At 39.5% G+C, this 26559-nt stretch overlaps 1 protein-coding gene across 1 annotated transcript in view; it reads left to right on the top strand.

Annotated features, from left to right (window-relative positions):
- The window catches only part of XK (X-linked Kx blood group antigen, Kell and VPS13A binding protein), a 44459-nt gene extending 18547 nt beyond the window's left edge, over positions 1 to 25912 (top strand). The window contains exon 3 of the mRNA XM_077888987.1: positions 22053 to 25912. Within this exon, the coding sequence (XP_077745113.1) occupies positions 22053 to 22879 (827 nt within the window). The 3' untranslated portion in view covers positions 22880 to 25912. The remainder of the gene's footprint in view (positions 1 to 22052) is intronic.
- Positions 25913 to 26559: the final 647 nt, after the last annotated feature.

The raw sequence follows: 26559 nt of genomic DNA, 5'->3' as shown, positions 1-26559 counted from the left end.
GTGTGTGTGTGTGTGTGTGTGTGTGTGTGTGTAGTGCTTTATATAAGTTTAGAAGTTTCTGCCACAACATCTTCTCAGCTTTTTGCATGTACACACGTTCACTCACATGCACATAGGCACACACATACACAAAATAGAAAACTTCAAAAGGAGTCTCAAAGGAAATACACTGAAATGTCAATTAGTTGTCTTGGGATACTGAGGTTATGGGTTTTTTTTTTCTTCTTTCCATTTATCTGTCTTCTTCATGCTTCCTCAGTGAATGTTTATTAGTTTTTGTTGGGGGTGAGGAGAGTGGTTAGGCATGATCTACTGGTGTAGCCATGGGTTTTTGTCTTACTCATTTGTGCATGCCCAGTTTGGCACGTATGGATTCTCAGTATATATTCAGTGAATGATGAAACCTAAAGAGCAGGGCAGTTGTATTAATCTCATTTTTTACAAATGAAAAGGCGGAGAGTATCATTGAAGACATCGCAACTACAAATGATAGAAGTCCTAATTTAAAGTTGCTTAAAAATAAATAAACATAAAAACTAAAAATACATGTTTTATATGTATAGATATAGATATATTTACCACCTCCTATAATAAATTCAGAGGCAGAATGATCCCGTGGTTGGCTAGTTTACTGATGCAATAGCATCATCAAGGACCTCGGCATTTTCTATCATTGTACATTTCCCCTTGTGATTGCAAGAGGACGGTGTATTTGTAATATATTGCTCATAGTAAACCGCCACAAAACGTAGTGACTTAAAATAACAACAGGCCTTTCTTTTGCTCACAAACTTGTAATTTAGGTGAATCTCAGCAGAGTCAGCTTATCTCTGCCCCACGTGGCATCACCTAGAACAGTTTGAAGACTTCCAAGGTGGATCACTCACATGGCTGGCAGTTTGGTACTGTGTTTACTTTCGGTTGCTTAGCTAGGACTGAGGGCTGAAGGCCTTGGGTCTTTTCCATATGGTCCTTTTGTTGCCTTCTTCACAGCATGGCAGCTAGGTCTTAGGAATGACTGTTTTAAGAGACATGCAGTAGAAGTTTTCCGTTTCTTAATATGTTTGCCCAGAAACTGGCAGAGTCATTTTTGCCATATCAGTCACTAGATCTCAGATTCAAGAAGAGGAGACATAGACTCTACTTCTCAATGGGAAGAATGTCAAAGAATTTGGGGGCCATGTTTTAAAACAGCTACAGGTGAGGTACCTGGGTGGCTCAGTGGTTGAGTGTCTGCCTTTGGCTCAGGGCATGGTCCCAGAGTCCTGGGGTCAAATCCTGCATCAGTCTCCATGTGGGGAGCCTGCTCCTCCCTCTGCCTATGTCTCTGCCTCTCTCTCTCTGTGTCTCTCATGAATAAATAAATAAAATCTTAAAAATAAACCAGCTGCAGATTGTTATAGGTCTAGACACATGTAGGCATGACCAAGCCAGGGGGAAGAGAGGTTTCTTCCTGTGTGCTTTTTTTTTTATTGGGGACCTTTCATTCAGCAGAATTCTCCTCAGGTTTCGTTGGCCAGACATAGGTCAGGCTAAACTAGTCCCTAGCCATGGTAATAGAGAGTTATAGATGCCTCTAAGGTATAGATGCCCCTGTCCCCACAGAGCACCTGGGTGGGGCCTGGAATAGATAGATCAACCTCATCCACTTAACCCAGTGATTAGACCATGCATATATCATTTTTTATGTTTGTGACAAAAAATCGTAGGACCAAAAATTGGTCTACACAAATCTTGATTTACTTCAGGGGCCAAACCTGTGAGTGTCTTCCTTAAACATATGGGAGAGCAAGCGTGTAATCAGGATTAGAGTCCTGCCTTCAAGGAAGAATGAAGAAAGGATACCAGTTAAGTGGGAGGCCCATAGTATCTGCAACACCAAGGTTCAGGAGGTTTAAGGACCCAAAGCCAAGACTGAAACCAGGTTTTTGGAGGCTTGGCCCATGGCTAGGCTTTTAGCCAACACTGCTGCTCATGGAGATGGAGAATATTAAGAGGTAGAGAGGACTTAAGAGGTCATCATGTCTGACTTTGTACTCTGTGTAGAAATCCCTTCTTTGGTGTCCCTTACAGGTGGTCCACCAGTGTCTGCTTGATAATGTTCAGCAGTAGAGCTCTCAGTACTCAAAAGGCACCATTCCACTGATAAAACTTTCTTATTGGTATGTTCTTCCTTGTGTAAGTGGAACTTTTCCTTTTCCCCCAGAAGACATCAGGCCCAGGTGCTGTATGTGCCACATTCGGGGGAAAAAAAGCCACTAAGCATTGGTCAGATTCCGTTCTTCAAGATTTTCCAAGTGTGACAAACCAGCCATACCACAATCAACCCCCACATCCCCACCCTCAGATTTTCTATAAGGAAATAACCTGAGAGGAGAGGTGAGAGAATAGGGGCTTCTATTATCTATGTGGTAAGAGGCCACTCCCTCACTTTCCCTCCCAGAAGCCACCTAAAGGGGGGTTTCAAGCTGAAGAGTGCTCACAACATGGGTAGCCAAACACTTCATTTCCTGCCTTCTAAGCTGGGAACCCACAGGCCCACCCCACTGCTGTTCTCCTGAAATAGCTCTTTGGGTGTACCCTGGAGTTTAGGATTATTCACAAGTAGATAGACTGAGGCCTGATTATCATTTATAGATTTCTGAAGGTGAGAGACTTGAAGGAAGAGATCAAGGTACCATATGCCATTCCAGGTCTCCTCGATATCAGCTAGCTATTGTAAGTTACAGACCACCTAAAACATAATGGTTTAGACAGCAAGCCTTAATCGTTGCTCATCAGTCTGCAGGTCAACCGGGCAGAGCTAGACCAGTCTGGGCCGGGCCAGGGCGATCTTGACTGAGCTTGCTTCCGAGTACACACTCGACCTCTGGGTCATTTGGGAGTCACTGATCTAGGATGACTGCACTTGGGATGGCTCACTTACAGGTGCGCTTCACTCCCACAGCAGGCTAGCCTGCTGCTTGTGGGGCTCGGGGAAGAGTTAAAGCATGCAGAGCTGCAGAGCCTCTTGTGATCTAGGCTTAGAAATGGGTCACTGTCACCTTTTCCATATTCTGTTTCCACAGCACAGTTGAGAGAAGATTGGGGGGAATAGAAATCCCTTTCATGATAATACCCCCACCAAGTTGACACCACTAAGTAGATATGATATTTTATTTATATTTTATGGAAATCAGCCTCCTTTAACCTTCAGCCTCCTTTAACCTTCAGCCTCATGGTTAGACCTGATTTTTTTCCCACTAAAGCAGCACTAACACATCCACTCCCCATTACTACAGGCCAGATCTCCAAATATTCACAACTATCTTATCTCCTTTTTCTTTTCTGTTTTTCAGATCTTTCAGTCATTTCTCTAATGGAATGCTTTGTAGCCATCAATGTTACTATACTTGAACTACAATCTGGCTTGTCACTTTTTTTTCTTAAAACACATGGCATTCATAATTACATATGATATTGCAAACTTATTTTGACAGAAGCTGTTAGCAGTGGGATTATGTTATATTTTATTTTGTTTTGTTTTGTTTGGCTTTAATCTGGACTCTGTGATTTTTTTTATGTGCCCAAATGTTGTATCTTTGGGAGGAGCTAAAATATAGAATTGTTTTATATGGATAGATATAAGTTCTCTCAGTTCTTTTTGTCATGCTGAGAGGAGCTAAGCCAAGATTTACCTATCTGTACCTGTACAATGTATTTTTAAACATAAAAAGGTAGGGCTTGATATTTTTTCTTGTTCGTTTCCTTTTCTTGGATTCATGCCCAGTATATCAGCCTGTTGAGAACATGTTGAATCATAATTCTCTTATCTTCCCGGTTTGGTCACAGCTATACATATATGCCTTCAGTAGTTGACAAGAATGTGAGACTAGGACAGCCCCAAAGCCATAAGCCTCAAGCTCCTTGGCAAATGCCCTTTATTCCGAATGGAAGTAGCGAAGAATATGAGTACAGACTGCTTATCTAGTTGCAGATCCATCTAACTGCACTCATATTAGCATATGAATTTTCTGTAACTTGCCCACAAGGATGTCATGAGGGCTTTTCTGGTGTTTTTCTGGAGGCCTGCTAAAAACCATACACAATGTCTACAGTATCCACCCACTTTTTAACTGCAGATATTTTTTCTTTGTACATTAATTCAAAATATTGGTATTGTAAAATATTAAAGCATATAGACAGGAGTAGAAAATAATATAACAAACACCCACATACCTCCTTGTGTACTTTACCAAATATGCATATGACATGTTTGCTTCAGAATTACCTTTTTTTCTCTTTAAGAAATAAAATATTAGTATAACTGGGGCACCCTGAGACCCTTTCATGATTTCAGTATTTAATGTTCTCATGCACAATTTATAACTTAATTACATTTGTACAGTATCCACAAATACCATATATTGATCTTTTAGGTCTTTAATCTTTATTATACTGCAAGCATCATTCCGAAATTTGCATTTTTGCTCAACATAATATTTTGAGAACCATGCTTGCTGATGAAAATAGCGCTAGGTTATTTTTTGTGTGTGGCTTACAACAACTTTCTGTAAAGGGACAGATGGTAAATATTTTGGATTTTGCAGGCCATCGTGGTTCTGTGTCACTTATTCTTTGTTTTTGTTTGTTTTTACAACCCTTTTAAAAATATCAAACATTCTGTGCTCTTGGGCTATACAAATATTGGGCCTAGTTTGCCATCCCTTGTTCTACCATATGGCTCTAACACTATTTCTCCATTCTCCTTTGAATTTTGTATGGCCCCCTAGGTCTCAGTTTCTTTTTTCTTTTTTTTTTTTTTATAGGATAACCAGAGGTGGATTCTTTATTTCACAAGTTTCAAGATACAGTACAAAACAAGTCTGTACATCTCTCTATTAACAGAATTTGTTTACACAATTATATTACACTTCACCAGCCTTTATACCTTATTTAATTAAATACAAAATAAATTTACAAAAAAGCCTACCATGGTGTTCCTTCCAATGCCAGCTTATGGTCTTTTAAACTTCTCCTAAATACTGGTAGTGGTTATACCTTGATCATATCAACACTATGATTTCTTTTTTTAAATTTTTTTTTAATTTTTATTTTTTTTTTATGATAGTCACAGAGAGAGAGAGAGAGGCAGAGACACAGGCAGAGGGAGAAGCAGGCTCCATGCACCGGGAGCCTGATGTGGGATTCGATCCCAGGTCTCCAGGATCGCGCCCTGGGCCAAAGGCAGGCGCCAAACCGCTGCGCCACCCAGGGATCCCTGATTTCTTTTTTTAAATCAAAGAGTCTCAGTTTCTTTTATGAAGCAGAAGTGACAATGACTGTCTTGCCTACCTCCTTAAGAGGGTAAGAAGACAAGGCAGATAATAGATTTGAAAGTGCTTTGAAATGTTACAAAGTCTGTTTTATTCCTTTCCTCTCTTCTCCCTTCCCTATTCCTTCTTTTCCTTGCCTTCTCCTTCCTTTTTGTTGGCCCAGGTGGGCTCTGAATTAAATTTCCATGAAGAGAATCAGGAGTTAATTGAGAAACCTAGATGGGCAAGACACACATGAAGACCCTGTGGGACAGCTAGGGATTGGGGAGGTCTGAGCCCAAACAATGGAGTATTAAATTCTCGCTGGAGGTTTCCCCACGGCTCTGAGGCATCAGTGCTGGGAAATTCAGGGAGCATTCTCATTCTGGGCAGCCTTGAAGCTGAAACACAGCTGGTACTTTGTTTAAATCTTCTGGGACTAAGGTCAGGAGCTTGGGCTCATAGCCTGTTCTGCTATTGAATAGTGTAACCAAGCTGACCTCAGAGACCTTTTGTCTCTTAATTTATAAACTGCATCTATCAACACAGGCTTCATAGGATTGTTGTGAAAATTAAGTGAGACAAGCAGAAAACATTGGCATGTGGTACAGGCCCTTGGTTACGATGCTCACTAGAGGTTAATTTACTATGTTATTAAATGTTTATTTATAGAGGGTCTCCTTTCAGGGAAACCATACTAGATAGCAAGTCTGCAAGGGGTGTGTGCCTACTTTTGGGCAGGGTACAGCATTGATGACTTTAATGGATTTTAATGAAAATTTTAACCTTATTAAAGGTGATTCAAGTGAGTTTGCATTTTATGTTTTGGCTCCTTCTCTGGTCTTGATGCAAAGCAGTGATGAATTAATTTTTCTTCATGAAGGTATTGCTAATTAATTTAATTTCTTTAATACATAGACGGCTATTCAGATTTTTAATCTCCTCTTGTGTCACTTTTGGTTAGTTGTATTTTTCCAGCAATGTTTCCATTTCACCTAAGTTACTGAATTTTTTGGCAAACGTTGTTAATAGTATTTCCTTATACGTTTAATGTCTACAGTGATAGTCCCTCATTTCTTATATTGATGGTTCATATTCTTTTTTTTTCCTTGATCATTCCAGCTAGGACTTTATCAATTTTGTTGATTTTTCCAAAAAATCAGCTTTCGTATGTCTACTTATAAAACTATTCTAAAAATAAGAACTTTCGGGATCCCTGGGTGGCTCAGCGGTTTAGCGCCTGCCTTCGGCTCAGGCCATGATCCCTGGAGTCCCGGGATTGAGTCCCGCATCGGACTCCCTGCATGAAGCGTGCTTCTCCCTCTGCCTGTGTCTGCCTCTCTCTCTCTCTCTCTCTCTCCCATGAATAAATAAATAAAATATTTTTAAAAATAAATAAATAAAAATAAACAACTTCCATTTGAGAAAAATATGTACAAATAATAGTATTCCTCATACATTACTGCAAATACCTTCTTTTTTTTTTTTAAGATTTTATTTATTTATTCATGACAGTCACACAGAGAGAGAGAGAGGCAGAGACACAGGCAGAGGGAGAAGCAGGCTCCATGCAGGGAGCCTGACGTGGGATTCGATCCCGGGTCTCCAGGATCGCGCCCTGGGCCAAAGGCAGGCGCCAAACCGCTGCGCCACCCAGGGATCCCTGCAAATACCTTCTTAAACACATGTTTAATAGCACTTGGCCTGGTGATGGGCATGTGAACATACTAAAGATTTTTTTAGAAAGGTGAATTGAATTCACATTTTTATTCATCAAGTGTGACATACTCAATCCTTCCTCCTCCTCTCCAGTCAAAGATTACCCTGACTGCTGAGTGGGGGAATAAAAGGTTGGCCAAAGGCTAGAGATTTGTAGATGAGCAAGGGGAACATGTAGAAAGGGTCAAACTGGCTCACATAGCTCTATTATAATGTGAGTAATAATAGTCATTGGTATTGCTGGCCTTTTTTATTAAGGCTGATTCTGCAGTTTTTCAGCATGTAGGAGACTGAGAAAGATTTAGAGAGCCAAGCTTTACATTTCCGTAGATAAGTAGTTTTTACTGCTTGCTTCAGATTGGAAGCTATATCTGGTATTTCTAATTGTGCCTAAAGAGACCTAAAAGTAATTTGGAATCAGTGGATAGAATGAAATTGAATTTTCTCTAGGGAAAATAATGTTAAGCATAAATTTAAAGCATCTTATAACAAAGTTATGATATGAACTATATGATAGTGGCATATGTTCATTGTGTTTAGGAAAAAGTAAAATAAATTCATGACTTCAGAATTTCTGAGATTGCCTACTTTGAGTTGAACTTAAGGACATGCAGTTGTTACTGTCTGTTTCTGTGAACATTTTCTGAGTTCTGGTCTATGGACTAAGATCCAAATGACAGGGTGAATTAAAGGATGTACATATGCGCGTGTAAGTAGGGCAATGAATTAGCTAGAAAGAATCTAGAAAACTTGCTAATTCTTTGATTTCAAAGTTCTCTTCATTTTTAAACCTTGTAGAAGTGCATTTGTATTACTTTAGTTAATGCTTGATAAAAAAGGTGGTAATACATTGAGCAAAGAGTTGGTTAACTGGTTCCTTCTCTTTTAAAATAGCAGTGACTGGCAGAACAAATGTGCCATGAAACTCAATTAGTCCAAAGGGAATGGAGATTTCTGGGGCATTCAATTTTCTGATAATCATGGGCCATCCAGAAACCTGTTTTGCTCATGTATTTTTCAGCCTTATATTTGTTAGCTTTCTGTGTTTCTTTGGACGAGATCCCATGTATATTAGAAACATCCTTTTTTTCCCCCATTTTTAAGATCCATTTACTTGATTCAGAAAGGCTCTAGAAGTTCTTTTATACAAAGAGAATAAACAAAAATAAAGACAAAATTAGTACTGATATTTTCCTATTTCTACTTGATGAATAATAGTTGGACATATAATCTTAAATATATTGACATTATTGCCTATAATTTGCAATTATTTTATGGCTCACATCACTTTGAAACAATATTCTTATAATTATGCATCAGTTAAAAAGCATTTGAGGGAGGTGAAAGTTTTTTTTTTATAGCTTTATTCTATAAAATGACTCTCTTTTATCAATTGATTTTGATTGTTACAATCTGCTCACTTGGAAAAATTAGTTACATTAGTATTTATTTTGTCATTTTTTATCACTACTTTCTATCACCTCTTGAGATTATCTTACAATAATAGGCAAGGAATATAGAATTTTAAAGGTGAGGAAATTGTATTGTCCTGTATCAGTGAAGTAATTTAAGATCAGTCTATGTTTCTAAAATAAATAAAGAAAATGTACACACACATACACAAAACCTAGGGCCCAATTTATACATGAAAGAAAGTCCTTTAATTACAAATAATTTTGCTTTTGGGCACCTGGGTGGCTTAGTCTCCTAAGCGTCCAACTCTTGGTTTTAGCTAAGGTCATGATCTTAGGGTTGTTAGATTGAACCCTTCATAGGGCTCCATGCTCACTATGGCATTTGCTCGAGGTTTTCTCTCTTTTTTTAATTTCTTATTTATTTATTTATTTATTTGTTTATTTATTTATTTATTTAGCAGTTTCAAAGGCTAGGCTTTTTTTTTATTTTAAATTTTTTTGTATATTTTTATTTTAAATTTGACTCCTTGTTTCTTTTTTTAATACATTTATTTTTTATTGGTGTTCAGTTTGCCAACATATAGCATAACACCCAGTGCTCATCCCATCAGGTGCCCCCCTCAGTGCCCGTCACCCAGTCACCCCCACCCCCACCCACCTCCCTTTCCACCACCTCTTGTTTGTTTCCCAGAGTTAGGAGTCTCTCATGTTCTGTCACCCTCACTGATATTTCCCACTCATTTTCTCTCCTTGAAAGATCAAGGATGGTGCACTGTTTGGGACATGCTTGTAGCATATGGCTTGGTAAATGAAGAAGCTATGTTACACTGGCTTGGATACATTATTTTTTATTTAACAGTAAATCCTTGTTACTGCCTAACTTATTCAACAAATATCTGTTGAATACCCACTGTGTGCCAGGCATCAGTTAACAAAACAGAATCTTTGTTTCGGTTGAGCTTGTATTCTATTAGGGACATGAACTTGACATATTTCTCTTTTACCTAAAAGAAGAGCACTGGGTAATTGGAAAATTGCTTAAATATGGGCTCATTGAAGTTAGCGGTTATTTTATTTATTTATTTATTTATTTATTTATTTATTTAGTATTTATTTATTTATTTATGAACGAATGATAGACATAGAGAGAGAGATAGGCAGTGACACAGGAGGAGGGAGAAGCAGGCTCCATGCCGGGAGCCCGACGCGGGACTTGATCCCGGGACTCCAGGATCGCGCCCTGGGCAGAAGGCAGGCACTAAACCACTGAGCCACCCAGGGATCCCCGAAGTTAGCGGTTATTTTAAATTTTGATTACTAACCATTTTACTTGCATACGTCCAAACTCATCAAATTGTACACATTAAGTATGTGTAGTTCTTTGTATATAAATCATACATCAACTAAAGCTGTATAAGATTACTACAGCTTGTTTTCTTCTTACCCTGAGATTGACTTAGGTGTATTGTATTGACTTTGCTCCAGTATGGAAGTTGCTTAAACCTCTACTCTATGTTAGATGTCTGTGTTTGAATTGTATAATGCTTTCATCAGCCTGTAACCAGATGAATTTATTTAGCCGTTGCAAATCCAACAAGGAAGTGATGATACATATATCTTCCTTCACCAAAGAGCATTTCTCAGCTATACTCAGTATAGCATACAGAGCTGTTATAGCAGTCTAAACAGTGGTCTATAAGATTATGTAATGGTGTATGTCAGTGTATATGTCAATACGAAGTCTGTAAGACTTGAGGATGGGTTCATATCCATTCCTCCTAAATTGAAATCACCTCTGAATGCACTGGGGGGAAAATGCTCTTGTGTACCATCAAGACTTTTAATCCATGCTTGGCTTTTGTCTGGGTGTAGGCTTTGATTTTCTTTTCGGATTCTGTGGCCATAATCCAGTGGAAGTTACCTAATGCTACTCATTGGGAAGGAACCTTCCCCTCTGCCCAGCATATAAGAGTGTGTTATCAAGGTTGTTTTTGGATTCACTGGAGGATGGCAGTGCTGCTTATATAGCTTATCAGGTTTCCTTCTAGAGCCTGTGGTTGAGGAATCCTGCACAGGACCTTTTGATTCCACATCCACATATCTGCAAAGTAGATTTTGATAGTACAGCTTAGAGTTGGGGGCACTGAGCTGGTACAATCACACACAGAAGGAGAACAGATGTCTTCTTTGCAAAGTCCAAGCCATTTATTTATCCACTGTTTATTATTTATATTCTGAATATTTCTAAAGGTTTTCGTGTTATTTACAACCCATAAGCACATACAAAATAAGGCCACTAAATAAGAAGAACAGAAAAGCATTTGAAAGGAGGGAAGAGAAGATAGATTTGGAAGAAAATTATACTGAGGATTATTGTGGGAGTTGAAAAGACTAGTGGAGGTAAGGATGCGTGTACAAGTATTTGTGTGAGTGTCTATGGCTCAACTGTTGGCAAAGGCAGAAAATGGAAGAGATTATTTCCGTTGTGGAGGGTCAAGTGGCCATGCCTGATTATTTACAAAGCTCTCTGTACATGAGTGTGTTTTAAGAAGGTTTGGTGTGTCTTGCCAAGTTGAGAAGGTGCAGCAAAATGCAGAACTTCTGTCTTGGGGTTCTGAGTGGTCCTGCTACCATTTTGCTGTTAGATAACCTGATGTAGGGGCCCACACATGGATGGATCAGGTACTAAATTCCTTTGGCCATGGAGGGCAAAGGTTTTCTTTTCTGTAGCTCAACTCACTAATACCTCTTCTCTCTGCCTGAAGCAGAAAGATAAGGAAGTTGGTAGGACAGATAGAGGAACCTGCCTCACTTTTTTTCCAATCATTTTTTGGGCCTTGGGAGGTAATTCGCAGAAATTAGCTTAGGGCAGTGATGCCTACCCACTCCCAGCATGATTTCAGGAAGTCTTCATATAGAGAATTCTCACATAGTAGAAAATAGATATGAAATTTGGGCTTGGTGGAAGCAAGGAAGAATTGGACAACTCCCCAAATACTCAGAAGGGATTCTCCACACTCCTTGAGGCCCTGGGCAGTTTGAAAGGTGGTAGGGTCCTGCTTCTTGTCTCCCATCCATAAAGGAGATGAGAAGTGAAGCTAAGAGCACTGCTAGGGAAATGGACCTTATTATGTTTATTTAGGCAGAATTGCCTTCTGGTTAAGACCAAGACTCTAGAGCAAGACTTCTTGGGTTTGAATTTTAGCTCTGCTAGTTGAGTGATTTCTGGGAAGTTATTTAGCATCTTCATGTATCTGTTTTCTCATCTGTATATTGAGGATAATAAGAGTATTTATTTTATTTTTTTATTGAATTGTTAGGATGAAGTGATTAGTACCTGTAAAGTGCTTATTACTCTAGTCCCTGGCACAAAGTAAAAGTACAATAATTTTTCTGAACATAAAAGATGAGCTGGAGGAGATTTTTATCATCCAGTTTCCCTTAGGCAAGAAATCAGAATATTTGGGGGAGAAAACTAGCAAAATCATGCAGGATCTCTGGGGATTATAGACAGTAATAATCACATCACGAGTGCTATGAATGATGGGCCATAATATTTGTTCTGACAATTCTGAATACTAGATGAGATATAAATATGTATTGAAAGTCCTCAATTTCTGATGAAACATCTGGTAAACTGGCAAGTGTTCAAGTGAGACTTTAGTAGTAGTAAGGTCTTAGTCACTAGAACTTTAAAATGTATTTTACAGTATTAGGGTGTATCCCTGTATCTTCATGCTTCCATGTGGGATCATTTTCATTGGGCCCAACATACCAACTTAATTATTTTCTTTAGAGCAGGTCTGCTGGTGACAAATTCCCTCATTTTTGTTTTGTCATAATATGTCCTTCTTTTACCTTCATATTTGGGTATGGAAGTCTGCTTGAGATCATTTTCTTCCTACTTTGAGATGCTCATTCCTTTGTTTTCTGGCTTCCATTATTTCTGTTGAGATGCCAATATCCTTGTTGCTTCTTTGAAATTCATCTGTTTGCTCGCTTGCTTGCTTTTTAAGGTTATCACTTTGACTTTAGTGTTCAGCAAATTTAATATTATATGCTTACTGTAGTTTTAATATTTATCCTACTTGGGATTTAGTTTTATATTTCAGCAGTTTGGGAAAATTTTTGGATCTAATTGGTGCAGAGTTTATTCTTAATCCAGGCATAGTTTACAATTAGGTTTACTTTGCATTATCTTGAAGAAAGCATAGGGTTATCGTATAAGAGGTTGTAGCCAAGCGTTTGTTGTTTTTTTATTTGAAAAACAGTTATGTACTTTAAAATACTCATTTATCTGCCATGCTTTGAAAATTTATTCACCCAATCAAAGCCTTAAAGAGCTAATAAAATTCCTTTTAAGTGGAACGTCCTTGAAACTATCAGGGCAATATAGTTTTTCCAAATATTCTACCATAATTTAAATTCTAATAATTTAGACCATTACTCTTCAAATTATGATGGCTCATTCAGGTTTTTATGTATATACATTTTAGTATTCCACTCATAAGTTAGCATTTGTAAAAGGTATTTATTTTCTTGTTCTTTATCTTTTGCAATAGAGATTTTTATAGGAGAAGAGGCAGAAAATATGTTAGGGATTAAGTTGTGCTCATGTATGGTATGTATTTCCTCTGATTTTTGTGATAAAAGCTGTGTTTTGAGGGGACCATGTGAAATGAGAAACTAGGTAAAGATGGTTGAAGATGATCCATGTTTCCTTTTTAAAATCCTGGCAAATACCAGAGTGGCACCTTCCAGTGGAGCTGTGGTCTTCTTCTGTAGCACTTGCAGCCTGAGGACAAGCTGTTTGAGGTCAGCCAATTAGGGTGACCGTTTTTTGAAAGATTCAGTAAGGATGTGCTTAAGGCTGTCACTGAACATTCCACAAGCTTGCTTATTTCTCTCTCGGGCTGTACATCTGTGTTGTTTTGTGTTCAGGTCAAGTTGTTCTGTGTAACAAGGTCATGTTTTCTGACTTCTTTGTAACTTGCTGCCTTTATGTTTCTGAGATTGAAACACAAAAGAAGTGGCTTTGCTGAGTGAGTAGCCTGTTTCTGTGGGGAGTTTGGAAAAATTCTTAGCCTTCATTTCTTTAAATATTGCTTCTGATTCGTTCTTTTTCTTTTTTCTTTTTCCCTATCCCCTGACATTTCACTTTCCCATAAGTCTCTTATCCTTTTTGTTTCTCCATTTTCTTCTGACTTGCCTTCTGCCTGGCAACTAATTATCTTATGGCTATTTGTAATCTATTAAAACTGCTTGTTGATTTTTAAATTGTAGTTACTGTATTTTTCAGTTCTATCATTTTCAGTTCAGTTTTTTTAAGATTTTTATTTATTTATTTACGAGAGATACAGAGAGAGAGAGAGAGAGAGAGAGAGAGAGAGGCAGAGACACAGGCAGAGGGAGAAGCAGGCTCCATGCAGGGAGCCCAATGTGGGACTCGATCCCAGGTCTCCAGGATCAGGCCCTGGACTGAAGGTGGCACTAAACCGTTGAGCCACCCGGGCTGTCCCTTCAGTTTTTTTGGTTTCTTTTTGTCCCTTCAGTTTTTAAGATAGTTTCCAGTCTCTGATAAATTCTCCATTTTCTCATATAACTTTGTGAACATATTAATTACAGATATTTTTAAGTCCATGTCAGGTAATTCCACTATCTGTATCACCTATTGGTCTATTTTTAATCATCTGTTTTCATTCTTGGGTTTTGATCATTTCTTGGTTTTGTTGTTGGCATGCCAACTTATTTTTAATGAAATGTCAGTTATTTATATTAAAAATAGAGATAATTTGAGACTCTGGATGAATTATCTTTCTCCAGGAAGATTTAACTTTTATTTTTTTTTGAGAGAGAGTGGGGATGGCAGGAGGTGAGCAGAGAGGGGCAGAGGGAGGGAGAGAGAATCTTAAGCAGGCTGGATGCCCAGTGTAGAGCCTGTCACGCAGCTCGATCCCATGGCCCAAGACCATGACCTGAGCCAAAATCAAGAGTTGGACTGAGCCACCCAGGCACCCCTGGGAAGATTTTTTTCTTTTTTTCTTTTCTTTGTATATTTTTTATTGGAGTTCTGTTTGCCAACATATAGTGTAACACCCAGTGCCATCCTGTCAAGTGCCCCCCTCAGTGCACATCACCCAGTCACCCCAACTTTTGTTTATAGCAGGTAATTAGATTAGATACAGTTCAGTGTGATTTGGTTACAACTTGAGTTGGTTGAATTCTGTACTTCAGTGTTTGTGAGGGCTGATCTATTTCTGGTCACTTTTACTTCCAGCATCTAGTCTTTTGGGTTCCCACCATAAAGCTTTCAGTATATACTAAGATCATTACAGGGCCCAAATGTCAAGATTTGCTCCCACACTCACCAGCTTTGAGATACTGCTGAAAGCTGTGTTCAGAGTCTTAGTCTCTTAGTACCCACTATCATATGGGCAAATACCTTAAGGGGAAAAGCAGCTTCAGAATTTTTTCTTGGGACTTTTCTTTGAGATCTTGGACCCAGAAGTACTCACTACTTTGGTAGATCTCTGATGCTTTCGAATGGATGTTTTTCCAGTTGTTCTGGGCAGAAATATTGGACCAAAACAAACTAATCTACTATTGCCAGCATGAAAATCCTCTTTTTGCTTTTTAATGCCTTTTTTTAGGGAATTAAAAAAACGAAAGATAGAATTGTACTTTTTAAAAAAGATTTATTTATTTCTTTATTTATGATCGACGAGAGAGAGAGAAAGAGAGAGAGAGAGAGAGAGAGAGAGAGGCAGAGACACAGGAGGAGGGAGAAGCAGGCTCCATGCAGGGAGCCTGATGTAGGAGTTGATCCTCGGTCTCCAGGATCACGACCTGAGCCTAAGGCAGGTGCTAAACTGCTGAGCCACCCAGGGATCCCGTACTTTTTTTTTTTTAATGTTCATTGATGGCTCTGGGTAAGGCTAATATATTATTCTTAAATTAGTCTGTGCAGATCTGGCCTTCAAATTTTGTTAAACTTTTTAGGATACGTATGGGACAGTGTGAAATCTATTATGAGTGTGTTCTACATTTAGGAACTACAAGCAACTAAGGAGATAGACAAATGACCAATAAGCACGTGAAAAGATGCTTGACATCATTAGTCACCAGGAAAATGTAAATCAAAATCACAACGAGATACTACTCCACACCCATTAGGACGGCTAGAATCAAGAAGTTAATAATAAAAATTCAAGTCAATAACAAATATTGGCAAGGATGTGGAGAAATTGGAACCCTCATATACTGCAGATGGGGTTATAAAATGGTGCAGTTGCTCTGGAAAGCAGTATGGCAGTTCCTCAAACAAATATAAAATTACCATGTGACCCAGCATATGATAGACAGAAGAGAACATATTTGTACATGAATGTTCATAACAGCACTGTTCTCAATAACCAGAAATAATCTAAATTTATAACAACTGATGAATGAATTTTTAAAATGCAGTTTATCCATACAATGGAGTATCATTCAACCATAAGAATAAATGAAGGCCTGGGACACCTGGGTAGCTCAGCAATTGAGAATCTGCCTTTGGCTCACGGTGTGTTCCTAGGGTTCTGTGATGGAGTCCCACATCAGGCTCCTGCAGGGAGTCTGCTCTCCCTCTGCCTGTGTCTCTGCCTCTCTCTCTGTGTCTCTCATGAATAAATAAAAGAATCTTTCTTTAAAAAACACAAGGATCCCAGGGTGGCTCAATGGTTTAGCGCAGCCTTTGGCCCAGGGCATGATCCTGGAGTTCCGGGATCGAGGCCCACATTGGGCTCTCTGCATGAAGCCTGCTTCTCCCTCTGCCTGTGTCTCTGTCTCTCTCTCTCTCTCTGTGTCTCTCATGAATAAATAAGTAAAATCTTAATAACAAAACATGAATGAAGGCCTGATACGTGCTGCAGTATAGATGAACTTTGAAAACATTATGCCAAGTAAAAGAAACCAGTCACAAAAGACACCTATTACATGATTTCATTCCCATGAAAGTCCAGAATTGGGAAATCCATAGAGACACAAAATATGTTAGTGGTTGCTTAGGGCTGAGTAGGGGAGGGGGCTTAGAAAAATGAGAGCTAATGGGCACTGGGTTTCTTTCTGATGTGATAAAAATGTACTAAAATTGACTCTGGTGATGGTCATACATATCGTGAATCAACTTTTAAAAAACCCCACTGAATTGTATACTTTAGATTGTGAGTTGTGTGGTATGTGAATTCTGTCTCAATAAAGCCATTAAAACAAAGTACCAAAGCAATATTTGTGGTAGCAGCTGGGGAGGGAGGGTGGCAGATGTGGATACAAGCTCATGGTGATGATGAGCTCTGTGCTTTTCAACTTCTTTATTAACAGTTTGTTAACCAGTTGTCAGAGCCTAGGGTGGAGTTAGAGCAGAACACTGGGAAAAAAATAAAGTAGAACACTGAGTTCTAGAGTAAGTGGTCAGGTCAGGTATCACTCCAGGGAGTAAGCTGTGGAATCCTACAAGAACAGTGAGCTGGATAACTGGCCAGGAAAATCCAGCAGTGCCAAGATCATCCAAAATGATCTTGCTTCTTCTTGGGCCCCATATGCTGAAGCAGTACTTAGCTTCCTTAGTTAAGCCTTTGGTCAGAGAATAATGTACTGTTCCTACAGCTCCCTGTTTTGCAGGCGTCTCATGTACCTCAAAGAGAATTTTTTTAGAACATAGACTTGAATCTCAAAGACATTTTCTAATTTGGATCTGACTTCTCAGGAAATGTTGGAAACAGGTGCAACTTCTTGATTGAGAAAGGCACATGGAAGCAGATGTAGTTGCATAGGACGCCCATAACCACAGAAATCACCCTCTGGTAAGGGGCTTTGGGAGCTCTCGTTGCTCAGTTCAATTATAATTCTGTGAGAGATGTGGAACTTTAATTCCAGATTCAGTGGTGAAAAAAGGCTGTTCACAGGTTGTGCAATTTTTAATTCATTTATTCATTCATTCACTCAGTATACATGTATCTGTTACCCACTATGTGCCAGTCTTGGTTCCAGGTGCTAGTGATAAAAAAAATCTGTATGAAACAGTAGCTACACCAAGGAAATGGCACCCAACCCAAGATATCTGGCAATGAAATAAAAGTCTGCATAGGTGGCTGGCTGTGAGATCTCACTAAAGGGGTGTTTCATTGAGCTTGGAAGAGTCTTGGAAGCCTTTAGCACTACTGAATGAATGTAGTTGCATAAAGGCCAAGGAAAAGCATCGTTGATGACTTCACACTTTAACTGAACCTTGAAGAACAAGTAGGGTTTATCCAGGCAAAGAGAAAAGGAAGGCTGGTGACAGAGAAAGAAAGGGGTTATGATCCTGTGGCAAGAACCATATGAGAGTCAACAAGTGACAGGACTAAAAAGGAAAGAAGAAAAGAACTTAGAGCAATACTTCTCCAACTGGATTGGTCATACAAATCACCCTGAAAATCTTGTTAAAATATGAATTTGGATTCGCTGGGTCTGAGTTGGGGCACTTCTAACAAATTCCTAGTCAGTGTCACTGCTGCTGGTCTGTGAGCCCCGCAGAACAGCAGGAGTAGAGATCAACTTGGCTGTGACGGGACAGGAAGATGAGAAGTTCTACTCTAACACAGAACTTTCTGGATAGGGTGATCTGGGGTGATGGTCTAACAGGTTGTTAGAGGAAGCATTGGAGGAGCTTTCAGGAAAATAAGTTTTGTTCTGTTTGTGGTTTTGTTTTGCGGCACCTAGAAGATATCTAAGAAGAGAAACCTAGTAGGCCCTTGTATAGGAGAACATAAAACCATGGTTCCTAAGCATGAGAGAAAGATGTGCCTATGAATGAAACTGAAAAGAGGCTGCCAGGAAAGCAGGAGGATGATTAGGAGCAAACAGTGTGATCACTTCTACAGGAGAGGTTTCGAGGTGTGAGTAAGCAACATCCCGTGTTATAGAGAGATCAGGAAGCAGTAAGACCAGAATCCAAACTGCAAGAGGTTGAAGAATAAAGAGTGAGTGTTTTGATTAGATGTAGCTCAAGAGGGTTAACCCAAAGTGTCAAGGAAAGTCCAGTAGAAGATGGAAAGAAGTACAGGGTGAAGGAGACATCCTTCCTCTCTTTCTCCCACACCCCCCGTTTCCCTTCCCTTCCTTTCTTCTTCCTTCTCCCTCCCTTCCTTCCTCCTTTCCCTTTCCCTTTCCCTTTCCCTTTCCCTTTCCCTTTCCCTTTCCCTTTCCCTTTCCCTCCCTCCCTCCCTCCCTCCCTCCCTCCCTCCCTCCCTCCCTCCCTTCCTTCCTTCCTTCCTTCCTTCCTTCCTTCCTTCCTTCCAGCATTATTATTATTACAGCATTTTTGCAACAGGAGAAAAGACCAAGAAGATACTATAATGAATCTCCTCTTATCCATCACACAGCTTCTACAATTATGTTGGTTTTTGCAAATGAGGGATGGTTTTTTAGATGCAGCTGACTTAGGCATATTCATACACTCAAGGAAAAGAACCCAGATAGAGGGGCAGCTGCAACTGTAGAAGAGAAAGATGATAATTGATGGAGCAAGGTTTTTGAGAAGGAGGCAAGTGGCAGAGTGTAATACAGTTAAAGATCCTGGCTCCAGATAGTAAAGAAAGCACTATTCAGCTACTGGATTGAAAGAGAAAGACATAAAAAGTACCGCCTTTCAGAAATCTGGTCAAAATTCCGATTTTCAGAAGCTTCCTATGCTAACTCCTTCAGTTGCCCTCTGCCACCGTAAAAATCACTCCATATTCCTTTAGGACGCCTTGGTTTACCTCCTTGAAGTCAGTCATTAATTTTGGGGGAAAATATCTATTCCACCTAAACATTTTGCAAGGTTAGTCATTTTATATGAAGATCCAGTATCCATAGAGAGTAGTCACATATAGAATTCCCCTCCGAAGAGGAATCCTGGGAAATAAAATATTCTTCATCACTTAACATGGAGATTCAGTTTTTGGTGTCATCAGGAAATGGGTAAATTCATGCCTATTAACAATTTTTTTTATCTGTGAAATAGAAAAATCTTGTTTGGAAGGAGATTATTTGGCAGGAATTGAGTGGGAAGAAGCTCTGAGTGTGGCAAGATTTTGGAATAGTGCCAGAGCCTTCTATTCAGCTTTACCTAAAGTGATGTCTTGCCTTCTAATGAAGGATGAGAACAGAATGCCCCCCACCCACACTCATAGAAAATGAGAATAGGATTATTAAGGGATGTTAGACTTCTATGAAGTACCACTTCAATGGGCAGGATGGCCAGTGGATCCCCTTTTATGTTACCTGTGGGAAGATAAGGTTGGGAAGTGGCTTCAGAGAGCTTCTCTCCACTTACCTCTGAATAAGTAGGTATTTGCATGAGCATCACCCTAAACCATTCATTAGATAACAGCTTAAATCAAGAGGTAGAAATGTGCATTCCAAGCATTTTGTACAAGCTTCTTGTCTTCCAAGTACATCTCTCTTCTGGGACCCCTCTCTATCTGTGACATTTTGCAGTGAGCACCCAACAGTGGGAGGGACAATTGAAGTCAGTGATTTTAAGACACTTTCTTTGCATTCTCAGAAAGTTTTACTAGGTGACTGCCACTGAGCACCAACTGGGTAATCACTAGCTCATTCTCTTCATAGAAAAAGAAATACAATTTGGAAATAATTGACCTAATGAGAAAAATGGATAAATGCTTAAAAAATTGTTTGGGTCATTGTATTACTAAGTACCAAAAATATAACAATATAAATATTATATGTGTATGAATACACAATTTACATTTTAATTATTTATGCTTAGCTCATCTTCTGCAGATGAAGTATGTTTCTTGTAGTGGGAAAAACATAAGGACTTAAAGAAAAGGATTCAACATTAGATCCTTAGGGCATAGAAATTTGTAAAAATAGAAAATATATAAAACATATAAAAATACATCGCTGATATGTACTGCTTTACAACACTCCACTGAATTAGCCTCTCAGGAAAAATAATTCAGTCCAATTGCTGCCCATCTCCTCCTGTGGTAGTGTTTCTATCTTTTAAATTTGATTAGTAGATGACAGTCTTTCCAGTGAGTGATTTTGATGATTTCAGTCAGTGCCAAAAGACTGAAAAAACTGATGCTTTGAGTAAAATTGAGCTTCTCCCAGGCAAAGAAGTACCAAGGCTTCAGAGCTTTCATGTCCACCAAATATAGATGGTTTCCCATTGATTTGGAACTTAAATAAGGAAAAAGCCCTTAATTCCCACACATTTCAAGTTACACATTCAAGTAGAGGCAGTTATGTTATATGGACACTGAACCTTATAAAGCAGACATTGGAAAGTATTATCATCTCAATTTTATGGATGAGAAAATGGAACCCAAAGAGATTACCATTTCCCTAGTGTCACCTGGTGGGCTAAGACTAAACCAGAGCCAGACACTTGGTCCCTTACCACCAAGCCCTGCCTCCAGGTGCTCCTTGATCCAGTATGTGAAGGTTCTGCCAGCCTGTCATAAGTGATCATATTTCAGTTTCAACCACACAATTTGTGTCCATGGATTGGCAGCACGTTTCTCAGACTGTAGCTCACAACCACCATTGTCATGCTCTCGAACACGGTATCATGGCCCGTTTAAATGAGCCATATCTTGTCCCCACCCCAAACTTCTGCTTTGTATAAACTGGATAAACCCATTAGCCACAGGTCATTTCAAGAAATAAGCAGCTAGCATTGAGACTTCTTCAAACACTAAGGCCTTTCAGCCTAAGACAAGATGCCCAGTAACAGTGAGGTTCTCATTTCTTCAGCAATCTGTGGTTAAGGGTCTTAAATGTCACTGAAGAGTAACGAAAAGTGAGCATTCTATAGTCAGCATAGAAACTGAACTATCTGTTCCCCTGCAGATAGAGAGGAACTCACAGAGCAATTTATTACTGAGACCTTTCTGTCTGTGTACCTACTACTGGTACATGTTGAGAGATGCCAAGACGACACGTCAGACGTGGTCATTCTTGACTCCTCTAGAGCGTATAAGGGAGGAAAGAGAGCACAGCCTGTAAAGGACCTTACATATTATTCAGACAGAGCAACATGGAGTTAGGAAGATGCTTCAATTCTAGTTGACCCTTAAGCAGACCCTGAGACAAGGATCTGAGTGCACATGTTTTTAGAGGAGGGCATTAAGGAGCACAGGAGAGGGGACTGAGAAGAAGGGAAAGACAACCAATACAGGGAGCATTATTAGACAGCCATCCCCATGGGTGACCAGAAAGAAGCCCTGTGAGGAGACACCAGCAAAGACTATAAGACATAGACACAGGCCTGAGTTAAGCTACCCAAGGCGTGGGGGTGGTTGGGGGGCGGCGCCCAGGTGGTTGGGTTCCAGCTCTTGTCAGGGCTGGACTTGAGTATTGAGGGCTTTCCCAGGGGCACAGAGTCCCTTCCACAGCCCTGGGGCAGAGCAGCCCTCTGAGGCCCTAGAAAAAGCCCTGAGGCACAGTGATCACATGCTGACACCTGGAAATCAGCCTGTGAACTGCAAAGAGAGGGGTCCAAGGAATACTGGGAAGGAAGTGACAGTGTCCATGGTAGCAGGATTCTTGGAGCAGGTGACACTCGACAGTGTTCTTTGTCTCCTCTCCCCAGGTCTCTTCATGGTCCTATCCCTGTTGTCCATTGTGTATGGAGCCTTGCGCTGCAACATCCTAGCCATCAAGATCAAGTACGATGAATATGATGTCAAAGTGAAGCCCCTGGCTTACGTCTGTATCTTCCTCTGGAGGAGCTTTGAGATTGCCACTCGAGTCATTGTCCTGGTCCTCTTTACCTCTGTCCTGAAGGCCTGGGTGGTGATGGTTGTACTTGTCAACTTCTTCAGCTTCTTCTTATATCCCTGGATCCTCTTCTGGTGCAGTGGCTCCCCATTCCCTGAGAACATTGAGAAGGCCCTCAGTCGGGTGGGCACAACCATCGTGCTGTGCTTCCTCACCTTACTGTATGCCGGGATCAATATGTTTTGCTGGTCTGCCGTGCAGCTGAAACTCAACAACCCTGACCTCATCAGCAAGTCCCAGAACTGGTACCGGCTGCTCGCGTACTACATGCTGAGATTCATTGAGAATGCCGTCCTCCTCCTCATGTGGTATCTTTACAAGACCGACATCTATATGTACGTGTGTGCACCTCTGCTGATTCTGCAGTTGCTCATTGGCTACTGCACAGCCATCCTCTTTATGCTTGTGTTCTATCAGTTCTTCCACCCTTGCAAAAAGCTTTTTTCTTCCAGTGTTTCTGAAGGCTTTCGACAGTGGCTAAAGTGTGTCTGCTGTAACTGTAGGCAGCAGAAAGCCCATGAGTCTGTAGGAAAAACAGATCTCAGGTCAACAGGAGACAGAGATGAGACACCTTCCAGCAGTAAAATAAGTTCTGTGCCCAGCCAGATTCTGAATGCTGATGAGCTCTGCTCTGCTTAATAGGACCGGAGTCTCTCGGGGCTCACACATACTGGTTCTTGGGTTGATCCTTGTACTTCATACAAGAGATGGGCCCCACACAGTTAGCAAAGAGGGAAGTTAGCTCTCAACTCCCTGTGAGTTGCTCCACTTTAGAGAGCTCTTGGGCATGTGGGAACTATGGAGAGAAGCCAGGGAAACCCCTGAGCACTGGAGGGGCAGCTTGTTCTCCCAGGCATTACCAGCCTTTTCATTGACAAGGTCCCCATGCTATCTGAGTTGGGCTGGTTGGATCCATCAGATAGAATGAGGACAGGAGATTTCTTGTTTTCTGAGGTTTTTTCTTTTAACTGCTGGCATAGGTGGCCTTTCATTTTTTTTTTTTTTTCTCTGAGCATAGCTTTCATCGAAGAGCTGTTCTCATGACCAGAGAAGGTTACTAGGGTTTTGTCATCAGCAGTATCATTCCTGTCAGAGTGTCCAGAGAGGGCTGTTCATGTCACTTTTTGAATAGACAGATGTTCCATTTTTTCTCATTAGGGCTCTTTGTACATAACCACCTGTAGCCACCTTGGCCTGCAATCTCTGATTGATTCAGAAGTCTAGATTTTGGAGACTTTATTCCCAAGGATCCACAGATGCAAAATTGTATTCTGAATTTGGCTTTAAGCCCTAGAATTTTAGGAAAGTTGTATTCCTTCAATGTGTTCAAGAAATTCTGGATTAAGAGGGTTGTTAAAACATCAAAATGATGTAGACTTTTATAAGCAGAAATCTTACTTTCTCGGGATGATCAAAAATAAATGAATCTGCTGGAAGATAGGTTTAAACCTCTGCAAGGTTCTGTCCCATCCTACAGTTCTGGGAAATTTTTAGTTGAATTTTCTAGGATTTTCTTCCTTAACAAAGAAGAAAAATAAACTCACAGTCTTCTCTTCCCCTCTTCCTCCTTGCCTGTCAGAAAAATTTGAGATAAGGGTTATATTGATTAACTTAAGTTTTTCTAGAAAACTCCACAGAACACTCTTGCCAGGTGTAACTATATGGGGCATTTTAATTGTCATTATTTGAAGGAAAAGGGTCTCCTCTCCCAAGTTAGATACTGACTTCAGAAACTTTTATTTTTTTATTTTTTTCAGAAACTTTTAAATATAGAAATAGATGAAATGGTCAGAGGATTTTTAGTCTTTTTTTTTGGATTTTTAATCTTTAACTGAATGTATTTTGATTTGGCATAATTATAAGTTATTTGAATGAGATCTGAAGTTTTATGCTCCTATACTCTCCTGTCTCCAGTATAATTTCTCCTTTAATCTGGAACCATATTTGTTTCATATAAAGATTGTGTAGCATATCCTCAGTTGTCTTGGGAAAATGCCTCAATGTAGTGCCATTATGCCTACCCTAAAAACCTTGATAATGAAATATTTGGAAACTGATGACCTGTCATTGACTAGGCTAGGACATTGCAGTTCAGTCAGGGTTGATGATCTAAAGACCCGTAATGGCTTAACTTTCTGACCTATCCAGTTTCTAATAGGCAGTCTGTCACGAGACAGGTTAAAAATGGTGAGTTTGAGCAGGAATTGTGGTTAGAATTAGACAGGAAGGAGGGTCAGATGTTTCCAACCTTGACTTGGAAGCGTGTCTCAAGAATTATTACAAAATCTGAGCCTTCAAATGCATTTTAAGTCATTTTAACATAAAGGATAGCTAAACATCTTAAATGACCCCAAACCAAACTAACAGTGATGGTCTGTCAGGCTCCCATAACCCAATTATAAGCCACATTTATAAGGACAAAGAGGTTTGGTAACCCTTAATATACAGCTATCCCTGCTGTGAGGCCATGTGTATCCATTCACTTTGGGGGAGAAAAAACACTGGTTTTTTCTGTATTGTAAAAATCTAAGTCATGGTGAACTGAGAATTTTTGTTTTAAAATTTATATTATACCTCTGAAATGGTAAAATTATAGTTCAGACTGCAGAGCTAGGTTGCCCTAAAGACAAACAAGTAAATTCCCTCATGTGTTGAGAACTAAAATGTTTTTCATTTTAATTCCAATTTTTAAAACTCTCAGTGCTTCGTTTAATTAATTGCATGCCATAACTTGTCATGACAGCTGCTCCAACTGAATCACTATCATTTGGCTGAATGGAGGTGAAGTATTTCATCAAAATACATTGAAATAAGATCAATCACATTTAGGCTTTGTCTCTTCATTACTGGAGGCAGTGCAACGTAGAGATCGGCACCTCCCTGTGTAGCTCTGCAAGTTACTTAGTGGCTGTATGCCTCAGTTTCTTCACCCACCAAATCTGGATGATATACTTGCCTGGCCTACCTCACAAGGTTGTTGGAAAGATCAAATTAAATAATAGATGTGAAAATGCTGTGAAAATATGTTAAAGTGCCATACATATTTAAGGAGTTGATACAGTTATTCAAGTCCATAAACAGGTTATTATTATGCTTTTACTGTTAGAAAAGAAACTAGCAGTATCATCCACATGAGTGTCTTGAATGAATACGTTGGCCTTTGACCTCATGGAAGGGCAAGTGTAAATGGTCTTTATTCTTGGAGAGATTGCAGCAGTTGCCCTCTCTCTTGCTGTGGGTTGCTTACAAAAATTAGCACCCAAATACATGATACTTGGAGGAAGACAACCCACTGAAATCTGAGAAACTGCCTCCAATGATCATGAGCTGATCATTTGTGCATCTTTCATCTTTCATGAAGGACATAGTAGCTAGTGTCTTTTGACAGTTGTGCTTTACAAGCTGAATGCCTGGTCTTGTTAGACTTTAATTGAATGCGAGTCTAATCTTTTCAGCCTTGTAAATGGGAAAATAAACATTAAAAATGTCAAATACAGCATTTCCTTGGAAACCACCTTAGAACATTAGTGCTGTGATTATGAGTGTTATGTGTTAGTACTTCTCAGTCAATAAACTGTGGATGTGAGCTTTTGCAGGCTGCTTCTGTGCAGCCAATGACTATAACAAATATTGTTTATGTTTCTTCATATAATAAATTAATTTTTCAATTTCCCCTTGTGTTTCATTCCTTACACAGTCCTTTCATGGCTTTTTGATGTCAGGGACGATTTTAAAAACAAATTTGAAAGTGGTTTCATTGTGATTAATTATGGTTTTGTAACCTCACCTGAAAATTCTTTCTGCCAGGATGAGAAAGTGCTAGGATTTGAGAGTGCTAGCATTCTGACTTGCAAGACACCAATGGCTTATAGAATCTTCTCTGTTTTATAAGGCATTCATTCCATTTGTTGAACCTGCACTGCTGGATACTAAGACTCTGTCTGTTGATTTGCTGTGTGTGATACCAAAAAAAAGAGGCAGTACAAATCCAGATCTCCACTAGACAAACAAATATTATACCGATTCAGAAATATAAGCTTCATATTAACTTAAATAATCTTCATATTAACATAAATAATCAAAGTAAATGACAATCCACAGTTGGAAGAAAAACTATCAGTTATTGATGAGGTCATTTCAGAGCATGAGATAGACATGGATTATTGCAGTAATTTCTTTTCTTCTGAAGATGGCCTTGCAATTTGGAAAGACTTAGCTATAGGTTAAGTCTTTGGAAAGAGAGCTTTTGGCATTCAGTCAACCCCTTGAGAAAACTGAATGTCAAGTATTGCGTTTAAGTAGGTCAATCTAAAAGTACT

Source organism: Canis aureus, chromosome X (genome assembly GCF_053574225.1).
Source record: "Canis aureus isolate CA01 chromosome X, VMU_Caureus_v.1.0, whole genome shotgun sequence".
Classification (NCBI taxonomy): Eukaryota; Metazoa; Chordata; class Mammalia; order Carnivora; family Canidae; genus Canis; species Canis aureus.
The sequence above is the reverse complement of the archived record's forward strand: the minus strand, read 5'-3'. Positions and strand labels throughout refer to the sequence as shown.